Genomic DNA, 25,358 nt, shown 5'->3' with positions numbered 1-25,358 from the left:
TTTGAATAGTGGTATTTATTAACAAACTGTTCCCCATCCCCTTCTTGCACCTCTGAAGCTGTAGTTGCCATTGGCGGGTTTTGGTGCACTGTATCAATTGCTATGTATAGAGTGCTTGGGGGGCCCCAATGTAAAACTTGCATCGGGCCCACAACTCCTTAGCTACGTCACTGCTTTTGTCTGAAGTTTACTCTTCACAAATGCATTGTGTTAAAAAATGCTTTAGTTGCCTCACATTTTTATGCAATCATTTTGTTCACCCCACTGAATTAAAGCAGGTGGTGTGCTGGAAGTATCTATTAGGGTTCTTGCGAACCATCAGGGTTCTGTTGATCCCATCAATCAACTGTTATCAAGGGGCGAGCAGCCACAGGGCGGGGGGTCTTCACCAGCACACCCCGCAAGGGATGATGGGCCGTCACCCCTAGTGGGTGGTGGACTACTTTTCTGCCTGGTGCTCGCCAGGTCACGACCCCTAGGACTACCGCACCAGTGATGGAAAGAACAAGAGGGTACCTGATGGGATAGGAGGGGGTTCGAGCAGAGTGGACCGTAAGCTATTGGGCTTGGACAGGCTTGCAGGACTGATAGGCCTAACCTTAAGGATCCCAGGAAGGAACTGGCTGGCAGGGAAAAACCCAGGAAGGGAGCTGTCTGTATGGTTCCCAGGAGGCAGTGGACAGGCAGGGGGAAACCCGGGTAAGAAGCTGACAACTATGATCCCAGGAGGGGTACTGACTGACAGGGTAAGTCCCGGAGATACTGGCAGTCAAAGGGAATTCCTGGGAAGGGAGCTGACAGGCTACAAACCCAGAAGGGAACAGACAAGCTGGAGGAAACCCTGGGATGCTGAGGGTGACTGGAGAGTCCCTGGAGGGACTCTCCGGAAGGAACTGGCAGGCTGAGGGTAACCCAGGGAAGCTGCAGGTGACTGGAGAACTTCAGGAAGGAACTGGCAGGCTGAGGGAAACCCCAGGGATGCTGCAGGAGATGGTGTGGCAGGGAGACTGACAGGAAACGGGGATGGATAGCAGACAGAAGTCTGACAGGGAGTTCAGGGATCCTGGGTAGGCTGCAGCAGGGCCAGGCCGAGGCAGAGGCTGGAGAGGCTCCAGCCTCAGGGCGCAGTGTAGGAGGGGGCGCACAATTCATTCAGTTGTCATTCCTAATTGTGTTTGAAGCAGAAAGAAATAGGAAAAGGGGATACATGGCAGTGACTGCAAATCAGATAACTAGAGATTAAGGTATTAGGGAGGTTGGGGGCCCTGGGGCACCTCTTTGTCTAGTAGCAATCAGTGTGTGATGGCTGGGGGGGAGGGATGGAGGGGCGCACTTTGGTGTCTCAGCCTTGGGTGCTGAAGGACCTTGTCCCAGCTCTGGGTTGCAGGCAGGCTAAATCAAGCAGACAAGTGTAGCAACAGGGATAAGCCAAAGGGGGGTGTCCTGGAAGGGAGATCCTGGTCAAGGGAAAACAAACCGGGAGGGTTTTCAGGAAAGGGAAGAGGGAATGGTGATGGAACGCCTTGCTGTGACCAAGGGATGCAGCAGCCACGAAGTGTGAGAGTGCAGGGTTTAAATACCCCGCCTCTCAATTAGGGAGGGTACTGTACTACCTACGGCCACTGCAATATACAGTAAGGGCAACAGAAGAGCACGCGCACATGCCTAGCAACAGAGGACGCTGAACCTGGAAGCAGAGCCGGATTAAGGCTAAATGGGGCCCTAAGCAAAGTAACTGATTTGGGCCCCCCATCATGTCGTAATAGAATCAGAAGATGCAGCTGCACAGCAACATGCTGCACACACCGGGGCAGCCGAGCTACTGGTTGCTATGGGCAACAGCCCGCTTTCCTCTGTGGGTGCACTATGCAGGGAATAGCAGCGGCAAAATGCAGAGTGAGAGATGAATGGCTGGGACATTTGCACTCAGGGACTGGGGCACCCCTGTGAAGAGGGCGCCAGATATCACAGCAGCAGCACTTTCCCCCTGCATCTCCAGCCTGGCAATAGCAGAAAGCTCTGGAAACCGCCAAACCGGAAGCCGATCCCCAGACAGAATTACATAACTACCCCACCACCGAACAACCGATTTCCTCCCAAACTAGACAGCCACCATGCAGCCTCCATCCAGGTGAATACGATAGTCCAGCAGAGAAGGCAGCCGCAGCGGGGGAGAAGGACAGCACCAGATGACTCACATTCACCTATTGCAATCCAAGCAATAGAGGTCCCGTCATCCGGAGCCCATCTATCTCCTCTAGAGTGCTGCCGCTCTGTTACTACTACTATTACTACTTCCTGTCGGATCTGAGAATCAGGAAGTTCAGAGCGAGCGGCTGCACTGTAGAAGAGACAGATGGGTTTCAGATGACGGGATCTCTATCGCTTGGATCATGGATAGGTGAGTGAGCATTTGCCATCTGTTGCTATCATTCTTGCTGCAGCTGTGGTTCTCTGTGGGAAGGGAGGGAGGAGTGGGCAGCGGCAGAGCGCACAGTAGCAGGAGGGGGACCTAGGAGGAGAGCCTGGCTCTGAAGACAATCAGCAGCGCATGGCATCATTTGATAAGACAAGACGAATAACATTTATATCGCGCTTTTCTCCTGGCGGACTCAAAGCGCCAGAGCTGCAGCCACTAGGACGCGCCCTATAGGCAGTAGCAGTGTTAAAGAGACTTGCCTAAGGTCTCCTACTGAATAGGTGCTGGCTTACTGAACAGGCAGAGCCGAGATTCGAACCCCAGTGCAGAAACTATGGAAAGATGCACATCATTTTAAAGCTCTCTTTCTCCTCTTTCCAATGATATATAAACCGCCACCCTACGCCTTTTAGTTTTCGCTATTTTCGCGATTGAAATTGCCGCGGCCGCGATTTCGATCGCGAAAATAAAGAAAACTAAAAGGCGTAGGGCAACGATTTAGGTGTCGTCAGAAAGAGGAGAAAGAGAGCTTTAAAATGATATCCATCTTTCCATAGTTATATTGTATTACACAGGGCGACTTTTTGTCAAAGTCAGCAGCTGCATTCAGCAGAATGGAGCTGCTGACACTGGGGAAAGTGTCGTCCTGTGTAATACAATATAACTATGGCACTATGGCAAGATGGATATCATTTTAAAGCTCTCTTTCTCCTCTTTCTGACGACACCTAAATCGTTGCCCTACGCCTTTTAGTTTTCTTTATTTTCGCGATCGAAATCGCGGCCGCGGCAATTTCAATCGCGAAATTAGCGAAAACTAAAAGGCGTAGGGTGGTGGTTTATATATCATTGGAAAGAGGAGAAAGAGAGCTTTAAAATGATATGCATCTTTCCATAGTTTCTGCACTGCTCGGAGTCCCTTTAAAGGGACTCCGAGCAGTGCCTGTGGGTATGCCTTTAAGCATACCCACAACTAATTAATTACATCCTCACACCTACCAGCATGATGTTTGTAATTATATCCCCCTGGTTTCCTTATATTTCATTGCATTGTGCTGAATCGAGGTGCCGACTTTGGAGAAAAGTCGTCCTGTGGCCGCGATTTCAATCGCGAAAATAGCGAAAACTAAAAGGCATAGGGCGACCGTTTATATATCATTGGAAAGAGGAGAAAGAGAGCTTTAAAATGATATGCATATTTCCATAGTTACTGCACTGCTCAGAGTCCCTTTAACCATTATACCATCCAGCCACCGCTGACAGGATGACGAGGGCTGGTTTAGGTGCTGATGGGGCCCCTTTGACTCTGAATGGGGCCCCAAGCAACTGCTTTTGTTGCCTGGTTGGTAATCCGGTCCTGCCTGGAAGCATGTTGGGTCAATGTCCTCCACCATGCGGGGAAGACAGAACGGAGCTGCGTGGGACTTTCGCGGCTGGAGTGAAACAAGCGATCGTTACACTCCGCCACCATTGCGATAGAGCCAGTGCAGGAACGAGGCGAGGTAAGCATGAGCAATTGTGACAGTATAGAATACGTCACTAGATGGGGTGGCGCTATGGAAATGACCCTGTTGCCGCACCGTGGCACAGGGTCATATGAATGCTGATTCTGCAAGCAACGCATCGCACCACTAATGTTATATGTGCAACTGGCCTAAATCTGAGGTGAAGCACTTGTTGTATAGACCCTGGTAGACAGTTTTTTCAGGCTGGGAACACACTTGGCAGAAAAGCTAGCGTTGCGTAAACGCAGCGTTTATGCGTATAATGTTAATGGGCGCACAAAAAAAAATCGCATGGGTATGCGTTTTGTAATATGCGTTTTTAAAAACGCTGGCTTTGTTGCATATTTTTCAAAAACGTATCAAAAACGCACATTAAAATCAATGGTGACGCAATATAATGCGTTTTGTATGCGCTTTTTTTTATGTGTTCTGATGTATTTCCGCTTCCTGTTGTCTTCCTAGTGATTTGCATAAACCGCAATAGAAAAACGCATGGAAAACATATACTTGTTATGTATGTAAACTGCAAATGCGTTAAAACGCAAGAAAAATGCATGAGCGGAAAAAATGCAAAAGCACCAAAAACGCACATGACAGAAAATGCGACCTTTCACACACTGACAAGTGTGCACCCAGCCTCACTCTACAGAGCTTTATGCAAATTGTCATGTGTTACACAATTTGCATAACTTGCGTTATATGTGCAAAAATTACATTACCTGTTACCCTAGCAACTTAGGTGGTGTTCACATAATACGCAAGTTAGGTAAAACATTATGTAATGTGCGTAAAGCCCAGTAAACGTAACCTCTTGCCGACCGATCCACGCCAATTGGCGTGAACGCGGCGGCAGCCCCAGGACCGCTCCACGCTTATTGACATAAACGGCCTTCTATGGGACTAGCAGGAGAGCTCTGCTCCGCCTTCAGTCTCCCTGCGGCGATCGCCGCTCAGACTGTTAGACGGCAAAACGTCTAATATACCTGTACAGTACTGCGATCTAGGGCAGCGCTGTACTAGGGACAGCCGTGTGACACAGCTGTCCCCTGGGGGACACAGAAGCGATCGCCGGTGATAGGCTGACAGGGGGAGGAAGGGTGGTAAAAATTAAAAAAATAAGCATTTTTATTTAAAAAATAAGAAAAATATTTGTAAAAAAAATAAACATTAGGGGAGCGATCAAACCCCACCAACAGAGAGCTCTGTTGGCAGGGAGAAAAGGGGGGGATCACTTGTGTGCCCTTAAAGCTGCAGTGGCCCGATTTATGAAAAATGGCCTGGTGTTTAGGGGGGTTTAACACCGCAGTCCTTAAGTGGTTAACATGCATGGCCTGCAGTCGTTAACCAGGGTTTAGGGCTCTTTCACATCAGAGCTTGCGTTGGAGAACGCTCAAAGCATACGTTTTGTTGTATGCGTTTTAATGCGTTTTGATATGCGTTGCACTGCAGTGAGTGTGCGTTTTTAATCCATTTTCAATGCGTTACTGCACATAGAAAAACGCAGGTAATTCTTTTTTCTTTTAGTTTTCAACTTTCTACATTGTTCCTCTGTTGCATTCTGGGACTGATTGCCTGCGTTAACGGATTAAAAACGCGCATAGTGTGCATTTTACATTGACTAACATTGTAACGCATAAAGCTAGCGTCGGCCGAAAAACTGTGCCTGGGTGCAGTGTAATGCAACGCACAAAAAGGCTGCGTTATATGTGAAAGCTAAAATGAAAGTCTATGGACTTTCATTTCACCTTGGGTAACGCAAACTTTACCCTTTGCGTTGAAACGCAGAAAATCTGCCCTAATGTGAAAGAGCCCTCTGCACCCAGGTGCAGTTTTTCGGCCGACGTTAGCTTTATGCGTTACAATGTTAGTCAATGTAAAACGCACACTATGCACGTTTTTAATCCGTTAACGCAGGCAATCAGTCCCAGAATGCAACAGAGGAACAATGTAGAAAGTTGAAAACTAAAAGAAAAAAAAAATTACCTGTGTTTTTTCTATGTGCTGTTGAAAACGGATTAAAAACGCACACTCACTGCAGTGCAACCCATATCAAAACGCATTAAAACGCATACAACAAAACGTATGCTTTGAGCGTTCTCCAACGCAAGCTCTGATGTGAAAGAGCCCTTAGTGAATATTTCCCATTGTATTCTATTTGGCTCTAGTGGTGTGGGTTATATGATATGACTCTATATTTGTCTTCGTTTTCTTAACTCCTACATAAATCAGGCTATCATCTCTTGTATGTTGTCTTCCACACAGAAATGGATTAAGATGAAATGGGGCCCTAGGCAAAATAGCAGTTCTTGCTCACCGCTGATGCAGGGGCGTACCAAGAAATCCCCGGGCCCCCTGCAAAAAAAAAAAAATCCGCCCCCCACTTCCCTAGCGCCCGCTCAGGGTCTTTTGTAGGCTGGAGGGGTCTCAGCATAAGAGGAGAGCGTGGCCGCAGATCGGTGGGGAGGGGCGACATTCCCCCCCTCCCTCGGATTCTCCTCTCAGCGCTCCCCTCCTGCAATCATTCGCGGCAGCAGGCAAAAACAGCAGGCTGAGCTCATACCTCCTTCTCGCCGGAGGTCTTCCGATCACTAAGTGCTTCATGTAATTTCCTGTGTAAACAGGAAGTAGCATGTAGCTCTTAGCGATCGGAAAACCTCCGGCGAGAAGGAGGTATGTGTTCAGCCTGCCGCCACCGCCTGCTGCCACCAATGATTGCAGGAGGGGAGCGCTGAGAGGAGAACCTGAGGTGAGGGAGTGGGGGAATGTCCCCCCTCCCCACCGATCTGTGGCCACGCTCCCCTCTTATGCTGCGACCCCTCCTGCCCCACAAAAGTCCCTAAGCGGGCCCTAGGGGGGCCCCAGGGCCCCCCCTGTGGCGGCAGGGGTCGTATCCCCTATTGTTACGTCAGTGCGCTGATGGTCACCTGGCTTCTTTTTAGTTAGATTTGGTGGGTGCTGGCATCCACCAGTCCCTTAGGCTCTCTCCAGGCTCTAGGCAACTGCCTGGAATTGCCTTGTGGATGATCCGGCTCTGCTCCGACGTGATGATGTGGAAGTTTCTCACATATACGTGCATCATCAAATTTCATATTGGATTACTTAAACCTAAACCAGAGTACAATCTCACAGACAAGTGAGTTTGGGAGCTGTATGTGGTAACATTTAATGCAGCCATGATTCATTATACACTTTATATATATTGACTCAGCTGCTGTGCGACTTTATATTGAGTTATAGAGACACACAAAACTTTTTTTAAAAAACAAATTATACCATCTTTATTTTAAGTGATATGAAGTAACATATAAAAAGAAACATGCAGCAAGTATCCCGTGTTACTGGCAATCAGTCTATATATATATATATATATATAATATTTATTTCTGAACCCTCTAATTTTATATATATATTTTTATATGAATGCGGCCCCCCAGAAATGATCGAATAACCTGTGTGTGTGAGAGACCTTGTTTTAGTTCAAAAACAGGGGAAACATTGTAAGCCGATGGCTAAGGCTCCTTTCCCATTGCGTCCGTTGCACGCCATTGCAACAGACAGTATCAGACAGAGATCCTGCCAAAGGCTTACAATCTAAAGGATGTAATAATCTGAGAAACTGCTAAGCAACTACTGAATGTTCATATACAGGAGTCTACTATCAGGAAAACACTGACCAGCAATAAGTGTATGGCACGGTAGATAGGAGAAAGCCACTACTCTTCCTTAATGATATTGTTGGCTATCTAGAATTTGCTAAAGATCATGTGGACAAATCGGAAGGATAGTATAAAAATGGGTTGTGAATGGATGAAGCCAAAATATTTTTTTTTTCTTAAATGAGAAGTATTACATTTGGGGAAAGAAAAATCCTGCATTCCAGCATCCAGCATAAGACCTTGTGAAACATGGGTATGGCAATGTTATTGTCTGGGCCTGTTTTGCTGCAGCTAGTCCTGGATAGCTTGCCATCATTGATGGAACAGTGAATTCTGACCTATACCAGAGAATTGTAGAGGAAAATGTCAAGACATTTGTATGTGAACTGAAGCTAAAGATACAGTGGGTCCACCAAAGTATGGTTAAAGTGTACCTGAGACATGAATAAAGAAAGATACTTACCTGGGGCTTCCTCCAGCACCGCAAGCACCGCTGAGTCTCTCGTCATCCTCCTGAGTGCCTCCATTCTCCAGCTATCGGTCCAAGTGATCTTGCTCAGTCACATTAGTTGCGGTCTTCTTTGCTTGCGCATATGCAGAAGAGCCTAACTGGCACGGCTGAGCCAGTTTCTGGGACCAATAAACAGAGGACAGAGGGACCCAGCGGTGCTTTTGGGGCTGGAGGAAATCCCGGGTAAGTATCAAATCTTTCTTTATTCACGTCTCAGGTTTACTTTAAATAAACCTAAAGTGAATGTTCTCCAATGCCCAAGTCCATGTTCTAACCTTAATCCAGTTCAAATGTTTTAGAAAGACCTAAAGCGATTGCTTCATGTGCGGAAACTTGCCAACATCCAAAATCTGAAGCTGCCCCTGATGAATAATTTATGATGAAACATGTTGTGCGGAGTTTGGATGCGAAACTGAGAGCTCACACACATGCGGATTGTGGAGGACCGGAGTGGCGTCTGTCGGCATCAGAGCGGATCATGAGCATGCCAATCCACCGGAGGTAGTGAAGGTGAGCCAGCCGGTGCCTACATATGGGTGAGAGCACATTTAAAAAAAACTATGCCCTGACTTAAAGCTATAATTTAGTGTGAGTGTATGGCAATTTTATATTTTTAATAAATGGTTACAGTGTTACACTATGAGAGGCTTATTTTTGAGGAGATGCATTGGAATAAGGAGGAAGAGTATAAGTTTGGCTGTAGTGAAGAGGCCTTAATGACTTGGGAGACATACCAGCATTGCCTGAGTGGTTGGAGATGGCCTAGACCTAATTTGGGGTCTCCTCATTTGGTGAGTTTGTGGACTTTGGGTGTGGTGCTGGCTGACCCCTATCCAGGATAAATTGCTGAATTTGAGAAGAGTCATATTACCATATAAGGACATATTACTCTGGCTAATAGAGACTACTTCTATATATGTTGTGCAGTGCTAACTTCTAATATAAATAGCCAAAATATGAAGCTTGTCTGTATAAAGGAATTGGCTAAAATTCCTTTGAGTCAATGTACAAGACTCATCAACAGCTACTACGAATTATTAGTTGCAGTTGCTCGGGGGGAGTCGCATGTAATACTGAAAGCACAACTTACTTTTCTCACAAAACATTTTTCGATAAGCACATAACTAAATGTAACCTGTATTTCATTTTAACAATTGTTTGAAGATCGGTTGATGTTTTAGGTCACAGCCATATAGAAATATAAAGATTTTAAAGGGTTCACAAATTTTCAAGCAGCACTGTATAGCTTCTTGTCCTATCAATTCAGCATGGCAACAGTGAATCTGCATTTAATTGTTGGGATCTTTTGGTGGGAGACATTACTGTGCAATATCATAGTAGTAACTGCGTAGTTTAAATTCCACACTGGTAAAATTAGGCCGTTGGTCAACTCTGTAAAACATAAGAGAGTACAGTATAGTGTTAAAGAAGAGCTGTTAGCCATACTATCTGAGAAAAAAATACCCACATATATTAGTTGATAAATACTTGCTCTACTTAACATATGTAACACTGTCCACATTTTGATTTCAGTGAGTTTTATATAGTAAATAAAGAGAATTCTGTTTTTTCGCCAGTTGCCATTTTGGAATCCTTTCCTCTCTTACTCTGCTTCCTCTCATCTTTCCGATTTAGTATGCTTGCATGGCTTCCTCCCAGTCTTCAAGTACTCCCACAGCTCTGCAGTAAGGTCACAAATCATTGTGTGACTTTGCAGACTTGGTTTATTTGTATGGATCAGATTCAGCTGAGTTACTTTCTCAGCACAAGAAATACTGGCCAATTAGAGGGTAAAACAGGAGTGAAAGAAACTTCAGCCAATCAGGCTACATTACTTATGACTGAGGGGAAAAGGGGAGGAAAGTAAACAAAAAAAAACCCCAGCACGCACTGCAACTTCTCTTTTGCTGCAGATGCAGGGCCGGTTCGCCCATGGGGTGGGGTGAAACAATTTCCTGGGTGTGGGGGGCCGCTGGGCTTGAGGGGGTAGCGGGCAGGAAGGGGGTATTGGGCACAGTGGCGGGAGGGGGTCAGACCCCCCTCCTCCCTCACCTGGGTCCACTGATCTGCTATTCCCCTCCAGCTTTAAAAGTTCAGCAGCAGCTATTAATAAGAGGCAGCAGGCGGGGATGACTCACCTCTTCCGCGTTCCAGCATGCGTTCCACTGTCGTCACTTCCTGAAATGGCGCCCACTGTATTGTAAGTGGACGGCATTGCAGGAAGTGATGGCAGTGGAACGCACAATGGAACGCAGAAGAGGTGAGTCATCCCAGTCTGCTGCTTCTTAATAGCTGCTAATGCTGAACTTTAAAAGCTGGAGGGGGAGCGCAGATCGGGGGACCCAGGTGAGGGTGGGGGGTCCAACCCCCCCTCTCCGCTGCTGTGCCCAATACCCCCTTCCTGCCCATTACCCCCTCCAGCTTGGCACCTCCCCCCCCCCACCCACAGCTGGGGGGGGGGCGCCAATTTCTCACAAGTTTGCCTCAGGCGGCAAAAAGTCTAGAACCGGCCCTGGGCAGATGTACCAAATAAGAGCGAGGGGACCTGGTAAATTATAGTCTATTGAGAAGAAAAGTAAGAGTGTTTTTAACTTTTGGATTGCCTGGTTAACATCCTTACTTGTTTACCAGATAAAAATAGAGAATTGATTTTTGATTTTATGCTTAACAGTTACTCTTTAATGTCAAGAGGAAGCTGAAGAGGGGAATTCTCTTGATAAAGTAACATAAGGTGTATGCACTAAGCTGTCTTAAGCAGAATAACATGCGTAAAGTCTTACTGCACGAAGAGTAGAGCAGAATGCAATTTATTACATGCAATGCATTATGCTCTACTCATCGTGTGCAAGATTTTATGTTATTCTACTTAATGGAGTTTAGTGCATACTCCCCATGATGTTTACAAAACAAATCACTTAAAAGATATAATATATCTGGAAACGACCAAATAGGCTGGTCCTGAAGAGGGTTGCAGGGGGTTAGAAGCCAGCAGGAAATCTATTGAAACTCTATTGAAATTGGTCGCACCACATCGATGCACTGTTCGATGCAATGCCATGACTTCACGGGCATGGAGGGCCATTTTTTTTTTCAGACCCCATGGTGGAGGGCCGAAGGTTCTTGATAGAGCTGCAGACCCCCCCCCCCCATAAAAAAAAATGCAATTACAGGACAATTTAGACAATGACTACGTTAAAATCCTATGAGTGTTCTATCATATCATACTCCATTAGAAACTTTTTGGTTTAAGCTCCACCTTAAATTTCTGTGCTTTATCTGTCACAAACAGAAAACTTACTTGTATGTCCAGCATAATTTCATTAATTCATATACTTCTGGTGGACACTTGGCTGGGCACTCCATTCGATCCCCATGTTCAATCATAAGTGTCACTTCTGCACCTTTCATTCCCTAGGAAAATATGTTTTATTTGCAATAAGTACTCATATCAATAGTCTGCATTTATGATATCAGTTACTGAACATGCACTTATACATAAAGAAAATGGATACAATGGTTAACTTTGTATGGTGCCATGGGTGTAGCGATCACCCCTGCAACCCCTGCCATCAAAGGAGGGCCCCACACCTCCCTCTTCCCAGCCACTTGTGCAGCCAATTAGCAAATAATCCTCCCCATTCACTCACAAATGCCGTGTGTAGGAGCGTGTATAATTAAAACTCTCTGCTGTCATTCTCCGGTTCCCAATCATGTAGGTTTCGGAGACAAAGGTGGACCCATGCTAGCCTTTTTGCAGAGGGGCCCTATTAAGTCTAGTTACGCCCCTGTATAGTACTGTATCAGCTAGGCCTATTTTTAGCATGGAGAAAGAAGCCAGAAAGCACGATTATCCAGGATCAGCCCATCTCCATCTGTTCCAGATAACTGAGACTTTACTGTATGTTGAACAGAGACCTGCCGGAAGACCTGTCGGTTTTTACATGGGGTTGTTATGAAGGGCGGACATGGGTATTTATCTAATTGTCCCCTTGATTGAAAATAAAGTCTAGAATTGTTATGTAGAGATTTTTAAAATAAAATGTATGAGTGCCGTAGTACCCTGGTGTGGTGGAGATTTTCATGAAGAAATAGGCTGTCCATCACGCCTGACCCTCCAATAAAAAGTTACATTGAATTGAAACTCCCATGTTATAGGCAACATTTTGTGCAAAAAGAATGGCTATCTAGGGCTCTGCCTACATTGGAAGACCGGGCCGGGATAGTTCATCTTTGCCTGTCATATTCAAACCTTACTTGCATAGAAATTAACCCATAATAACATTTGAACAAATTTGGAGGAAATGGCTCAGTAACCCCCCCGACAGCCTCAGTACATATTATTAGTAAAAATCTATAGATAAATGCGAAGCCGGGACAAGGTCCTCCAGCACCCAAGGCTGAGACACCATAATGCGCCCCTCCATCCCTCCCACCCCAGCCATCACACACTGATTGCTATTAGAGTAAGAGGCGCCCCAGGGCCCCCAACCCCCTCAACACCTTAATCTCTAGCTATCTAGCTTGCAGTCACTGCCATGTATCCTCTTTTATTATTTCTCTCTGCTTCAAACCCAATAGGGGAATGATAGCTGAGTGATGTATGCGCCCCCTGAGGCTGGAGCCTCTCTGGCCTCTGGCTTGGCCCGGCCCTGGATAAATGTTAAAAAGAGCCTCTTCTGGACTGTCTGCATTTTCCAATGAAGCTTCAAAGAGGAAGACTGAAGTTTGGAAGGAGGGAGTGCAGTGTGGAATGGCGTTGCAAGAGGTGGTGATACAGGTAATATAACCCTCCTAATGTCCCCTCCTCGCACATAAGTGGATACAGTTTTGCTCACTCATCTCTAGTGATTGGTGAGATCAACTATGCCAAAGAATTTATATTAATATGTATGTTCACATTGGTTTGGAAATTTTAATCTAGCATGTGTACACTAACAGATCCAAAATATTTAATAAAGGTGAGCTAAATCAAATACGGGTTTACAATAATTTTCATTACTTACCCTATATGGCTTTTGGCCATAGGAAAAGGCCTCCCACATAAGTACTCCAAAGCTCCATACATCACTTTTGCTTGAAAATTTTAAGTAGTTTATGCATTCTGGTGCATACCATTTTATTGGCCATTTTCCACAACTCTTTGCCTTAAAAGTGAGAAAATCAAGTATTTATTTAATACAAAACCCCTTGGGTTTTATTAAGCCATACAGCACACATCGTTTTCCAAAGCCAGCATGTTAATAAACTAACAAAAAAACTCTGGCTACTGCTTATAAAATGAAATCGACAAACATATTGTAAACTCTTATACGTTATACCTGGTTTTTATGCAGTCATCTCACATAACTTCAGTTCAAAACATGAAGTGTAATTTAGATTTACAGAATTACAATTTAGTAACATTCATTGAGACTTTGCATGTTTTTATCATTAAATGTATCTCGCATTTGCCAAAGGAAAGCATCTCTATAGTAAGCAGGTGAAAGGCCTCTATTGCCCATGCCCTTGGGAGTTTCATTTACTAAGGAGACCCCAGATGCCTGTATTTTAAATAGGTAAAGGGAGTCATTTTTGACTCCTTACCTATTTACTGTAAAAAAAATAAAATTACATTGGCCTCAATTCACTAATAGAGATGTTGCGAACCTCCGATTTTCGGTTCGCGAACCCCGTTCGCGAACTTCCGCGGAAGGTTCGGTTCGCGTAAAAGTTCGCGAACCGCAATACACTTCAATGGTGAGGCGAACTTTGAAAAATAGAAAAAATTATGCTGGCCAGAAAAGTGATGGAAAACATGTTTCAAGGGGTCTAATACCTGGAGGGGGGGCATGGATGAGTGGGATAGACACCAAAAGCCCCGGGGAAAAATCTGGATTTGACGCAAAGCAGCGTTTTAAGGGCAGAAATCACATTGAATGCTAAATTGCAGGCCTAAAGTGCTTTCAAACATCTTGCATGTGTATACATCAATCAGGGAGTGTAATTAGAGTTCTGCTTCACACTGACACACCAAACTCATTGTGTAACACACCGCAAACAGCTGTTTGCGTAGTGACGGCCGTGCTGGACTGGTGCGCACCATGGCCAGAGTGCAGGCCGTGGCAGTTTTCCAGCCCATATGGTCGCCGGGCTGTGGTAGCTCAATGACAGAACAACAGTGACTGTCCAGCTGATTGAATTTGGTCTGTCCACAATGAAGCAATGACCTTATTATCTTCTTGTATGTAGGTAGGCATAGGTAGGAGTCCCAGTATAGGTAGGTAGGCATAGGTAGGTGCCTCAGTAGTTAGCTAGGCATAGGTAGGAGACCCAGTATAGGTAGGTAGGCATAGGTAGGAGTCCCAGTATAGGTAGGTAGGCATAGGTAGGTGCCTCAGTAGTTAGCTAGGCATAGGTAGGAGTCCCAGTATAGGTAGGTAGGCATAGGTAGGTGCCTCAGTAGTTAGCTAGGCGAAGGTAGGAGACCCAGTATAGATAGGTAGGTGTCCCAGTAGTTAGCTAGGCATAGGTAGGAGTCCCAGTATAGGTAGGTAGGCATAGGTAGGTCCCCTAGTATAGGTAGGTAGGTAGGTGTCCCCGTATAGGTAAGTAGGTGCCCCAGTAGTTAGGTAGGCATAGGTAGGTGTCCCAGTATAGATAGTTAGGCAGGGCCTGGCTGGCTCAGTAATAACAATTACAAAGGTCCAGCTGCAACAGATAAGGCTGTATAATGTCAGTGTCAGTGAGCAACACACACACAAAAAAAACACATAAAAAAAAACACAGGAAAACATTATCTCTCAAAAGAGAGCTGAGGGGTGCTATTTTAGCAATAACTATCATCCAGGAGCAAGCCAAGAGCCTAACTAATCTGTCCCTAGGAGAACAAGTCTGCAGCAGCTGTCCCTAGTCTGTCTCTAGCAGGCACAGGAGTGAGTGTAATGGCCGGCGAGCCTGCCTTATATAAGGGGGGGGGGGGGGGGGTAATGGCTACAATGTGCCTGCTGACTGTGATCCAGAGGGTCAAAGTTGACCCTCATAGTGCATTATGGGGCGAATCGAACTTCCGCAAAAGTTCGCCTGCTGCAGGCGAACGCGAACCCCCAAAGTTTGCCTGGAACCGTTTGCCGGCGAACCGTTCGCTACATCTCTATTCACTAATATAATGCTGGAGATAAGGCAAGAGAAAACTTACCACCACACAGTAAGATAGTTATCTTATCACTTCATTTCTTAAGTTACCTCCTCTGTAGTTAATTTACCTCCTCTGTAGTTATTTTCACACGCAGTTTATAAACAGCCTGCCTTTAACTCTGGAGTTATTTTAAGGATTGAAGAGTTAACTTAAAGACAGAAGAGTTAACTTTAGGTCTTCCTGAGGTAAAATGTTTCCTGAATACGACATGCCTCATCACTAGTGTTGGGCGAACACCCACATACCCCAAATTTGCAGGGTATGTGCACCTTGGAAGTGGGTACAAGAGGAAAAAAAATATTTGAAAAAGAGCTTATAGTTTTTGAGAAAATTGATTGTAAAGTTTCAAAGGAAAAACTGTCTTTTAAATGTGGAAAATGTCATGTTTCTTTGCACAGGTAACATGCTTTTTGTCGCCATGCAGTCATAAATGTAATACAGAGAAGAGGTTCCAGGAAAAGGGACCGGTAACGCTAACCCAGCACAAGCAGCAGAACACGTGATGGAACAGGAGGAGGCGCAGGAGGAGAAGGCCACGCTTTTTGAGACACAACATCCCAGGCCTTGCATGAGGACAAATAGCGTGCGGATATAGCAATGCTTTTTGCCGCCATGCAGTCATAAATGTAATAAAGATGAGAGGTTCAATAAACAGGGACTGGCAACGCTAACCCAGCAGCAGCAGCACACGTGATGGAACAGGAGGAGGCGCAGGAGGAGAAGGCCACGCTTTTTGAGACGCAACCCAGGCCTTGCATGAGGACAAAAAGCGTGCGGATAAAGCAATGCTTTTTGCCGCCATGCAGTCATAAATGTAATAAAGATGAGAGGTTCAATAAACAGGGACTGGAAACGCTAACCCAGCAGCAGCACACGTGATGGAACAGGAGGAGGCGCAGGAGGAGAAGGCCACGCTTTTTGAGACACAATATCCCAGGCCTTGCATGAGGACAAATAGCGTGCGGATATAGCAATGCTTTTTGCCGCCATGCAGTCATAAATGTAATAAAGATGAGAGGTTCAATAAACAGGGACTGGAAACGCTAACCCAGCAGCAGCACACGTGATGGAACAGGAGGAGGCGCAGGAGGAGAAGACCACACTTTTTGAGACGCAACCCAGGCCTTGCATGAGGACAAATAGCGTGCGGATATAGCAATGCTTTTTGCCGCCATGCAGTCATAAATGTAATAAAGATGAGAGGTTCAATAAACAGGGACCGGCAACGCTAACCCAGCAGCAGCAGCACACGTGATGGAACAGGAGGAGGCGCAGGAGGAGAAGGCCACGCTTTTTGAGACGCAACCCAGGCCTTGCATGAGGACAAAAAGCGTGCGGATATAGCAATGCTTTTTGCCGCCATGCAGTCATAAATGTAATAAAGATGAGAGGTTCAATAAACAGGGACTGGAAACGCTAACCCAGTAGCAGCACACGTGATGGAACAGGAGGAGGCGCAGGAGGAGAAGGCCACGCTTTTTGAGACGCAACCCAGGCCTTGCATGAGGACAAAAAGCGTGCGGATATAGCAATGCTTTTTGCCGCCATGCAGTCATAAATGTAATAAAGATGAGAGGTTCAATAAACAGGGACTGGAAACGCTAACCCAGCAGCAGCACACGTGATGGAACAGGAGGAGGCGCAGGAGGAGAAGGCCACGCTTTTTGAGACACAACATCCCAGGCCTTGCATGAGGACAAAAAGCGTGCGGATATAGCAATGCTTTTTGCCGCCATGCAGTCATAAATGTAATAAAGATGAGAGGTTCAATAAACAGGGACCGGCAACGCTAACCCATCACAGATGGTCATTGTTCATGTTACTTGGTTGGGGTCCAGGAGTGTTGCATAGTCGTTTCCAATCCAGGATTGATTCATTTTAATTTGAGTCAGACGGTCTGCATTTTCTGTGGAGAGGCGGATACGCCGATCTGTGACGATGCCTCCGGCAGCACTGAAACAGCGTTCCGACATAACGCTGGCTGCCGGGCAAGCCAGCACCTATATTGCGTACATTGCCAGTTCATGCCAGGTGTCTAGCTTCGATACCCAATAGTTGAAGGGTGCAGATGGATTGTTCAACACAGCTACGCCATCTGACATGTAGTCCTTGACCATCTTCTCCAGGCGATCGGTATTGGAGGTGGATCTGCACGCTTGCTGTTCTGTGGGCTGCTGCTGCATGGGTGTCAGAAAATGTTCCCACTCCAAGGACACTGCCGATACCATTCCCTTTTGGGCACTAGCTGCGGCTTGTGTTGTTTGCTGCCCTCCTGGTCGTCCTGGGTTTGCGGAAGTCAGTCTGTCGGCGTACAACTGGCTAGAGGAGGGGGAGGATGTCAATCTCCTCTCTAAAGTCTCCACAAGGGCCTGCTGGTATTCTTCCATTTTGACCTGTCTGACTCTTTCTTCAAGCAGTTTTGGAACATTGTGTTTGTACCGTGGATCCAGTAGGGTATAAACCCAGTAATTGGTGTTGTCCAGAATGCGCACAATGCGTGGGTCGCGTTCAATGCAGTCTAGCATGAATTGAGCCATGTGTGCCAGAGTCCTGCCAGAATCCTCATCATCCTCTTGTGAGCGTTGTGATAGTTGTTGTAATGCATCATAGTCGTCACCTTCTTCCTGGTCTGCTTCTGCTGACCATTCGCGCTGAATTGTGGAAGTCCAACGTGCACCGCTCTGGCCCTCGTCAGTGGTGGCAGGAAATTCCTGCTCCAACTCCAGCTGTTCCTCCTCCTCTTCTTTGTCATAGCTGCTGGGGCCAGCGTTTCCTGAAGCGGATGGCCTAATGTTGGTACCATCACGCTGATCGTTTTCTCCTTCAGATTCCCCCAGTTGCATCATGACAGCTGTTTCCTTGATTTTCAACATTGACTTCTTCAGTAAACACAGCAGTGGTATGGTAATGCTGACTGAAGAGTTGTCACTGCTCACAAGCAACGTGGATTGCTCAAAATTTTGGAGGACTTGGCAGAGGTCCAACATGTTGGCCCAATCGGATCCACAGAAGCTTGGCAGCTGTCCGGATGCGCCTCGGTACTGCGCCGTCATGTACTGGACCACTGCACTCTTCTGCTCGCAAAAGCGGGCTAGCATGTGCAGCGTAGAATTCCAGCGCCTAGGGACATCACACAGCAAGCGATGGTGGGGGAGATTGAAGTGCTCCTGCATCTTGGCGAGTGCCCCCGAAGCAGTACTGGAATCTCTACAATGTTTGGCCACTCGTCGCACCTTCAACAGAAGATCGGCCACGCCTGGGTATGTCCTCAGGAACCGCTGAATTACTAGGTTCATCACGTGCGCCAGGCAAGGGATGTGTGTCAGTTTAGCCAACCTTAAAGCGCGAATGAGATTACTCCCATTATCACACACAACCATGCCCGGTTTCAGGTCCAGCGGTGCCAGCCACAAATCCGTCTGTTCCTTTATTCCCCTCCAAATTTCCTCCCCTGTGTGCTGCTTATCCCCAAGGCAGATCAGCTTCAGCAACGCTTGCTGACGCATGCCAACAGCTGTGCTGCACTGCTTCCACGATCCTACTGCTGCTGGGTTAGCGTTTCCGGATGAGGTACAGCTTTGAGATGCGTTGGAGGAGAAGGAGTCAGAGAGGTGGGTGCTGCTGTTGTTATCCAGTGGGAGGGACGGCGGTGCAGCTGTTTGCGGCGTGGGCAACACCCGCACCGTAGCAGGTGAGGAATCGCTGCCAGGCTCCACAAGGTTCACCCAGTGCGCGGTAAGGGAGATGTATCGACCCTGGCCGAACCGTCCAGGTGTCAGTGGTGAGGTGAACCTTGCAGGCAACGGCATTCTTCAAGCTTCGGGTTATTTTGCTGACCACGTGCTCATGCAACTCAGGCACTGCAGAGCGCGCAAAGTGGTAGCGGCTGGGAACCACGTAACGTGGGATGGCCACTGACATCATGCCCTTGAAGCTGTTTGTCTCCACCACTCGATATAGCAGCATTTCACAGGCCAGAAGCTTGGCTATGCTGGCTGTTACTGCCACGGCCCGGGGGTCATTTGCTGGCAATTTCCACTTGCGCTCAAACATCTCCGAGACAGACAACTGAACCGTAGGGCTGCACACTGAAGGGCTGTTGGTTGTTGTGTTTGATGAACACTGGGAGACCTCAAGAGCACTACTCCGGAAAGTGACAGTGTCAGCGTCGTCTGATGTTTGTGAATGTTGTGAACCACGCAATGGCTGGGCTACTGCTGCTGCTGAGGCGGGTCTGGTGGTGAGTCTGGTGACCCCAAGGGAGGCAGTGTTGCTGGTACCCTGTCCTGCCGCGTTTGCCCACAGAGTGGGATCTTTGGATAGCATGTGGCGGCTCATGCTGGTGGTGGAGAGGTTGTTAATACTTTTCCCCCTGCTCAGGCGGGTCTTGCACATCTTGCAAATCGCCATAGTACCATCCTCAGTGCAGTCTTCAAAGAAAGCCCAGACTTTGGAGCACCTGCCTTGCTGGCGATTTCTGTTTGCGCCTCTTTTGCCTCTCACTTGAACTTCCACGCTTGTGGTGCCTGAAATTGCGCGCCGACTACCTTGTGGCACAAGGCGAACTCGTGCAGCAGTGGGTTCTTCAACAGACTCATCTGTGCTGCTGCTACGACGGCGATGTTCTCGTTCACAAACAAAATCTGGGTCTCTGTCCACATTGTCCATACCCTCCTCTTCCATCTCCTCAAACTCGTCATATGTCATTGTGGGAGGCCGCCGCCGTGGAGTAGAGCTCCCCAGAACAACCTCTGCGCAGCTCACTCCAACGTCGTCTTCCAGATCTTGTCGGCCGACCTCCTGCAATTGCAACCCCTCCTGCCCAACTTGCTCTGGGATTTGGGTTTCAAAGTCCTCGGACTCGCCTTGTATTTCAGTGCGCGGTGCATTTCCCACAGTTAATGGTTGTGAATCCGGGCACAACATTTCTGGCTGTTCCTCCATTGACCTTTCAAAGGTGGAAGTTTGTTGGGCTGGGAATAGCTCCTGCGAATACCCCATTGTGTCCTGAGGTAATTCATCGGCCTGGTTATCTGGCAGTTGTGTGCATGGTGTCGCTGCCGGTTGTGTCAGCTTTGTGCCCACTGGCTCCTTGTAACTGGCTGAGGACTCTGACCTCGTGCGTGATGTGCTGGTGCTGCTTAACCCACTGCTGGACGCTTGAGAGGTCATCCAAGTAATTATCTGGTCCTGTTCTTTTGGATTTGTGAGGGTTGTTGTCCTGGACAACATGGGCGGTATTGAGTGGGTTTTCTTGGGTGCTCCCCTGTGGCCTGTACGTGAACCGTCAGGGGAAACACCTCTTCCCTTGCCCCTCCCTCTTTCACCTGATTTCTTCCTCATTTCACTTATCCTTAAAGTACACACTGACTGGCAGCAGTACAGTGGCAGTACAGAAATGCTATACAGTGGTGGGTGAGCGGTGTACCACTATTCCCAGCAGCGACACAGAGCACAATGCTATACAGTGGTGGGTGAGCGGTGTACCACTATTCCCAGCAGCGACACAAAGCACAATGCTATACAGTGGCGGGTGAGCGGTGTACTACTGTTCCCAGCAGACACAGAGTGGCAGTAAACACAATAATGCTATATAGTGCTGGGTGAGCGGTGTACACAGAGTGGCAGTAAACACAATGCTATATAGTGTGGCTGAGCAAGCGGTGTACTACTGTTCCCAGCAGACACAGAGTGGCAGTAAACACAATGCTATATAGTGTGGCTGAGCGAGGTACACAGAGTGGCAGTAAACACAATGCTATATAGTGTGGCTGAGCGAGCGGTGTACTACTGTTCCCAGCAGACACAGAGTGGCAGTAAACACAATGTTATATAGTGTGGCTGAGCGAGGTACACAGAGTGGCAGTAAACACAATGCTATATAGTGTGGCTGAGCGAGGTATACAGAGTGGCAGTAAACACAATGCTATATAGTGTGGCTGAGCGAGGTACACAGAGTGGCAGTAAACATAATGCTATATAGTGTGGCTGAGCGAGCGGTGTACTACTGTTCCCAGCAGCGACACACAATGACTGGGGGGACCCTGGCTAGCGTGGCTGGAGCGCGAACTACCCTGCCTGCCTACCCAAAGCTAAACCCACAGACAAATGGCGGAGATATGACGTGGTTCGGGTATTTATTTACCCGAACCACGTGACAGTTCGGCCAATCAGAGCGCGTTCGGGTCCGAAAGACGTGACCCGTTCGGCCAATCACAGCGCTAGCCGAACGTTCGGGGAACGTTCGGCCATGCGCTCTTAGTTCGGCCATGTGGCCGAACGGTTTGGCCGAACACCATCAGGTGTTCGGCGGAACTCGAACATCACCCGAACAGGGTGATGTTCTGCAGAACCCGAACAGTGGCGAACACTACTCATCACCATGGTGACCACTCTAGAAACGTTATTAAATTCAGGAGATAAGCTTAGTGAATTGAGGCCAATCTCACTACCACCCATCGTGTTCTACTGTTTGCCTTACACAACACATGCCACTCCTTTTCATGCCAGCTCTCTGGCTACACTGTTACCAGGGCCCTGGGAAAAGCATCTTTGTGACTCCCGCCGGTGTTCCCCATTGGTCTTGAGATTTAAACAATGACTGTCCTTCCTTTGGAGGATTTTTATTGGTCAGTTTAGAGGACCAAATAAATTCCTCCTTAGGGAGGAAGTCTGTCACATGTCATCATCAAAACAATCATTTTGGATTAGCAGACAATCGGATTAGCGTCGCCTATGGGCTGATGTTAAGTGGTTAATATGGCTCTATGTGGTAGGACTAGAAACACCTGGAGTTAAAGATTGCTCAACAATTTCATGGTGAACCAGAACGCCTAGGAGTGTGTATGTTGCTGAAAGGGATAAAAAACGCCTCCTTACTACTCAGAATGTCCTCTCTGCTCTGAAAGATACACATCAGCATAATAACTTTTATAACATTTAAAAACATTTATTTTTTACAGCTGATGCAAACCCTGCAATAAATCTGCACTGTTTCTACTTCCTGATTCATGGAAGCAGACATATTGTTAAAGGACACCCGAGGCAAAAATAAACTAATGAAATAAACAATTGCATCTATCTTCCTTCTCCTAAAATTACTTTTTAAGATATTCCCCAGTTTTATTTTCTGTTTAAATCTACTTTTAAAGTTGTAACTTTTTTTATTGTTTTTGCTCAATGACACATTCATTTAAGTATGCCAGAGCTAAAATCTATGAACCATTGACCCTTTTTATCTCTTTCCTGCTCTCAGAAGCCATTTTCTGATAGGAAAGTATTTTATAGTAGGAATTTCTTATCAGTGAGGGTCACACTGTTGTCACTTCCTGTCTGAGTCAGGACTGAGTTAGCCACTTACATACCTGATATTTAACTCTTTCAGGCAGAGAAAGAAAAAAAGGAACACAGCATAGTTATTTGTGTGCTAGGCACTGTACATACCCAGGTCTATCTCATCCTGTCACATGTCACCTCGGGTATCCTTTAACCACTTGAAGACTGCAGTGCTAAACCCCCCTAAAGACCAGGCCATTTTTTACAATTCAGACCACTGCAGTTATAACTGTTTATTGCTTGGTTATACAACTTACCACCCAAACAAATTTTACCTCCTTTTCTTGTCACTAATACAGCTTTATTTTGGTGCTATTTGATTGCTGCTGCGATTTGTACTTTTTATTATATTCATCAAAAAAGACATGAATTTTGTAAAAAAAATGATTTTTTTAACTTTCTGTGCTGACATTTTTCAAATAAAGTAAAATTTCTGTATACATGCAGCACGAAAAATGTGGACAAACATGTTTTTGATAAAAAAAACCCATTCAGCCTATATTTATTGGTTTGGGTAAAAGTTATAGCGTTTACAAACTATGGTGCAAAAAGTGAATTTTCCCATTTTCCAGCATCTTTGATTTTTCTGACCCCCTGTCATGATTCATGAGGGGCTAGAATTCCAGGATAGTATAAATACCCCCCAAATGACCCCATTTTGGAAAGAAGACATCCCAAAGTATTCACTAAGAGGCATGGTGAGTTCATAGAAGATTTTATTTTTTGTCACAAGTTAGCGGAAAATGACACTTTGTGACCAAAAAAATAATAATAAAAAGTTTCCATTTCTGCTAACTTGTGACAAAAAAAAATGAAATCTGCCACAGACACACCATGCCCCTCTCTGAATACTTTGGGATGTCTACTTTCCAAAATGGGGTCATTTGTGGGGTGTGTTTACTGTCCTGGCATTTTGGGGGTGCTAAATTGTAAGCACCCCTGTAAAGCCTAAAGGTGCTCATAGGACTTTGGGCCCCTTAGCGCACCCAGGCTGCAAAAAAGTGTCACACATGTAGTATCGCCGTACTCAGGAGAAATAGTATAATGTGTTTTGGGGTGTATTTTTACACATACCCATGCTGGGTGGGAGAAATATCTCTGTAAATGAGATTTTTTAGATTTTTTTTTACACACAACTGTCCATTTACAAAGATATTTCTCCCACCCAGCATAGGTATGTGTAAAAATACATACCAAAACACATTATACTACTTCTCCCGAGTACAGCGATACCACATGTGTGGCACTTTTTTGCACCCTAACTGCGCTAAGGGGCCCAAAGTCCAATGAATACCTTTAGGATTTCACAGGTAATTTTGAGACATTTGGTTTCAAGACTACTCCTCACGGTTTAGGACCCCTAAAATACCAGGGCAGTATAGGAACACCACAAATAAACCCATTATAGAAAGAAGACACCCCAAGGTATTCCGTTAGGAGTATGGTGAGTTCATAGAAGATTTTACTTTTTGTTACAAGTTAGCGGAAAATGACACTTTGTGAAAAAAACAATAAAAATCAATTTCCGCTAACTTGTGACAAAAAAATAAACGCTTCTATGAACTCACCATACTCCTAACGGAATACCTTCGGGTGTCTTCTTTCTACAATGGGGTCATTTGTGGTGTTCCTATACTGCCCTGGCATTTTAGGCGCCCTAAACCGTGAGGAGTAGTCTTTAAACCTAATTTCTCAAAATGACCTGTGAAATCCTAAAGGTACTCATTGGAATTTGGGCCCCTTAGCGCAGTTAGGGTGCAAAAAAGTGCCACACATGTGTTATCGCTGTACTCGGGAGAAGTAGTATAATGTGTTTTGGGGTGTATTTTTACATATACCCATGCTGGGTGGGAGAAATATCTCTGTAAATGACAATATTTTTATTTTTTTACACACAACTGTCCATTTACAGAGATATTTCTCCCACCCAGCATGGGTATATGTAAAAATACACCGCAAAACACATTATACTACTTCTCCTGAGTATGGCGATACCACATGTGTGGCACTTTTTTGCAGCCTAACTGCGCTAAGGGGCCCAAAGTCCAATGAGTACCTTTATGATTTCACAGGTCATTTTGAGAAATTTCGTTTCATGATTACTTCTCACGGTTTAGGGCCCCTAAAATGCCAGGACAGTATAGGAACCCCACAAATGACCACATTTTAGAAAGAAGACACCCCAAGGTATTCAGTTAGGAGTATGGTGAGTTCATAGAAGATTTTATTTTTTGTCACTAGTTAGAGGGAAATGACACTTTGTGAAAAAAATAATAAAATTCAATTTCCGCTAACTTGTGACAAAAAAAAAAATCTTCTATGAACTCACCATACTCCTAACTGAATACCTTGGGGTGTCTTCTGTCTAAAATGGGGTAATTTGTGGGGTTCCTATACTGTCCTGGCATTTTAGGGGCCCTAAATCGTGAGGAGTAGTCTTGAAACCAAATGTCGCAAAATGACCTGTGAAATCCTAAAGGTACTCATTGGACTTTGGGCCCCTTAGCGCAGTTAGGGTGCAAAAAAGTGCCACACATGTGGTATCCCCATACTCAGGAGAAGTAGTATAATGTGTTTTGCGGTGTATTTTTACACATACCCATGCTGGGTGGGAGAAATATCTCTGTAAATGGACAATTGTGTGTAAAAAAATGGAAAAAGTTGTCATTTACAGAGATATTTCTCCCACCCAGCATGGGTATGTGTGAAAAGACACCCCAAAACACATTATACTACTTCTCCTGAGTACGGGGATACCA

At 46.0% G+C, this 25,358-nt stretch overlaps 1 protein-coding gene across 5 annotated transcripts in view; it reads right to left on the bottom strand.

Moving 5' to 3' along the window:
* Nucleotides 1-7,200: 7,200 nt before the first annotated feature.
* Nucleotides 7,201-25,358, bottom strand: part of SYK (spleen associated tyrosine kinase) — a 218,170-nt gene continuing 200,012 nt past the window's right edge. For all 5 annotated transcript variants that reach the window (XM_068237920.1, XM_068237926.1, XM_068237936.1 and 2 more), the window contains 3 exons: nucleotides 13,094-13,234; nucleotides 11,389-11,501; nucleotides 7,201-9,482 (listed from right to left, as the gene is read on the bottom strand). In XM_068237920.1, the coding sequence (XP_068094021.1) occupies nucleotides 9,410-9,482; nucleotides 11,389-11,501; nucleotides 13,094-13,234 (327 nt within the window). In that variant the 3' untranslated portion in view covers nucleotides 7,201-9,409. The remainder of the gene's footprint in view (nucleotides 9,483-11,388; nucleotides 11,502-13,093; nucleotides 13,235-25,358) is intronic.

Source organism: Hyperolius riggenbachi, chromosome 1, assembly GCF_040937935.1.
Source record: "Hyperolius riggenbachi isolate aHypRig1 chromosome 1, aHypRig1.pri, whole genome shotgun sequence".
Lineage (NCBI taxonomy): Eukaryota > Metazoa > Chordata > Amphibia > Anura > Hyperoliidae > Hyperolius > Hyperolius riggenbachi.
Note: the sequence above shows the minus strand (reverse complement) of the source record. Positions and strands in the feature narration are given on the sequence as shown.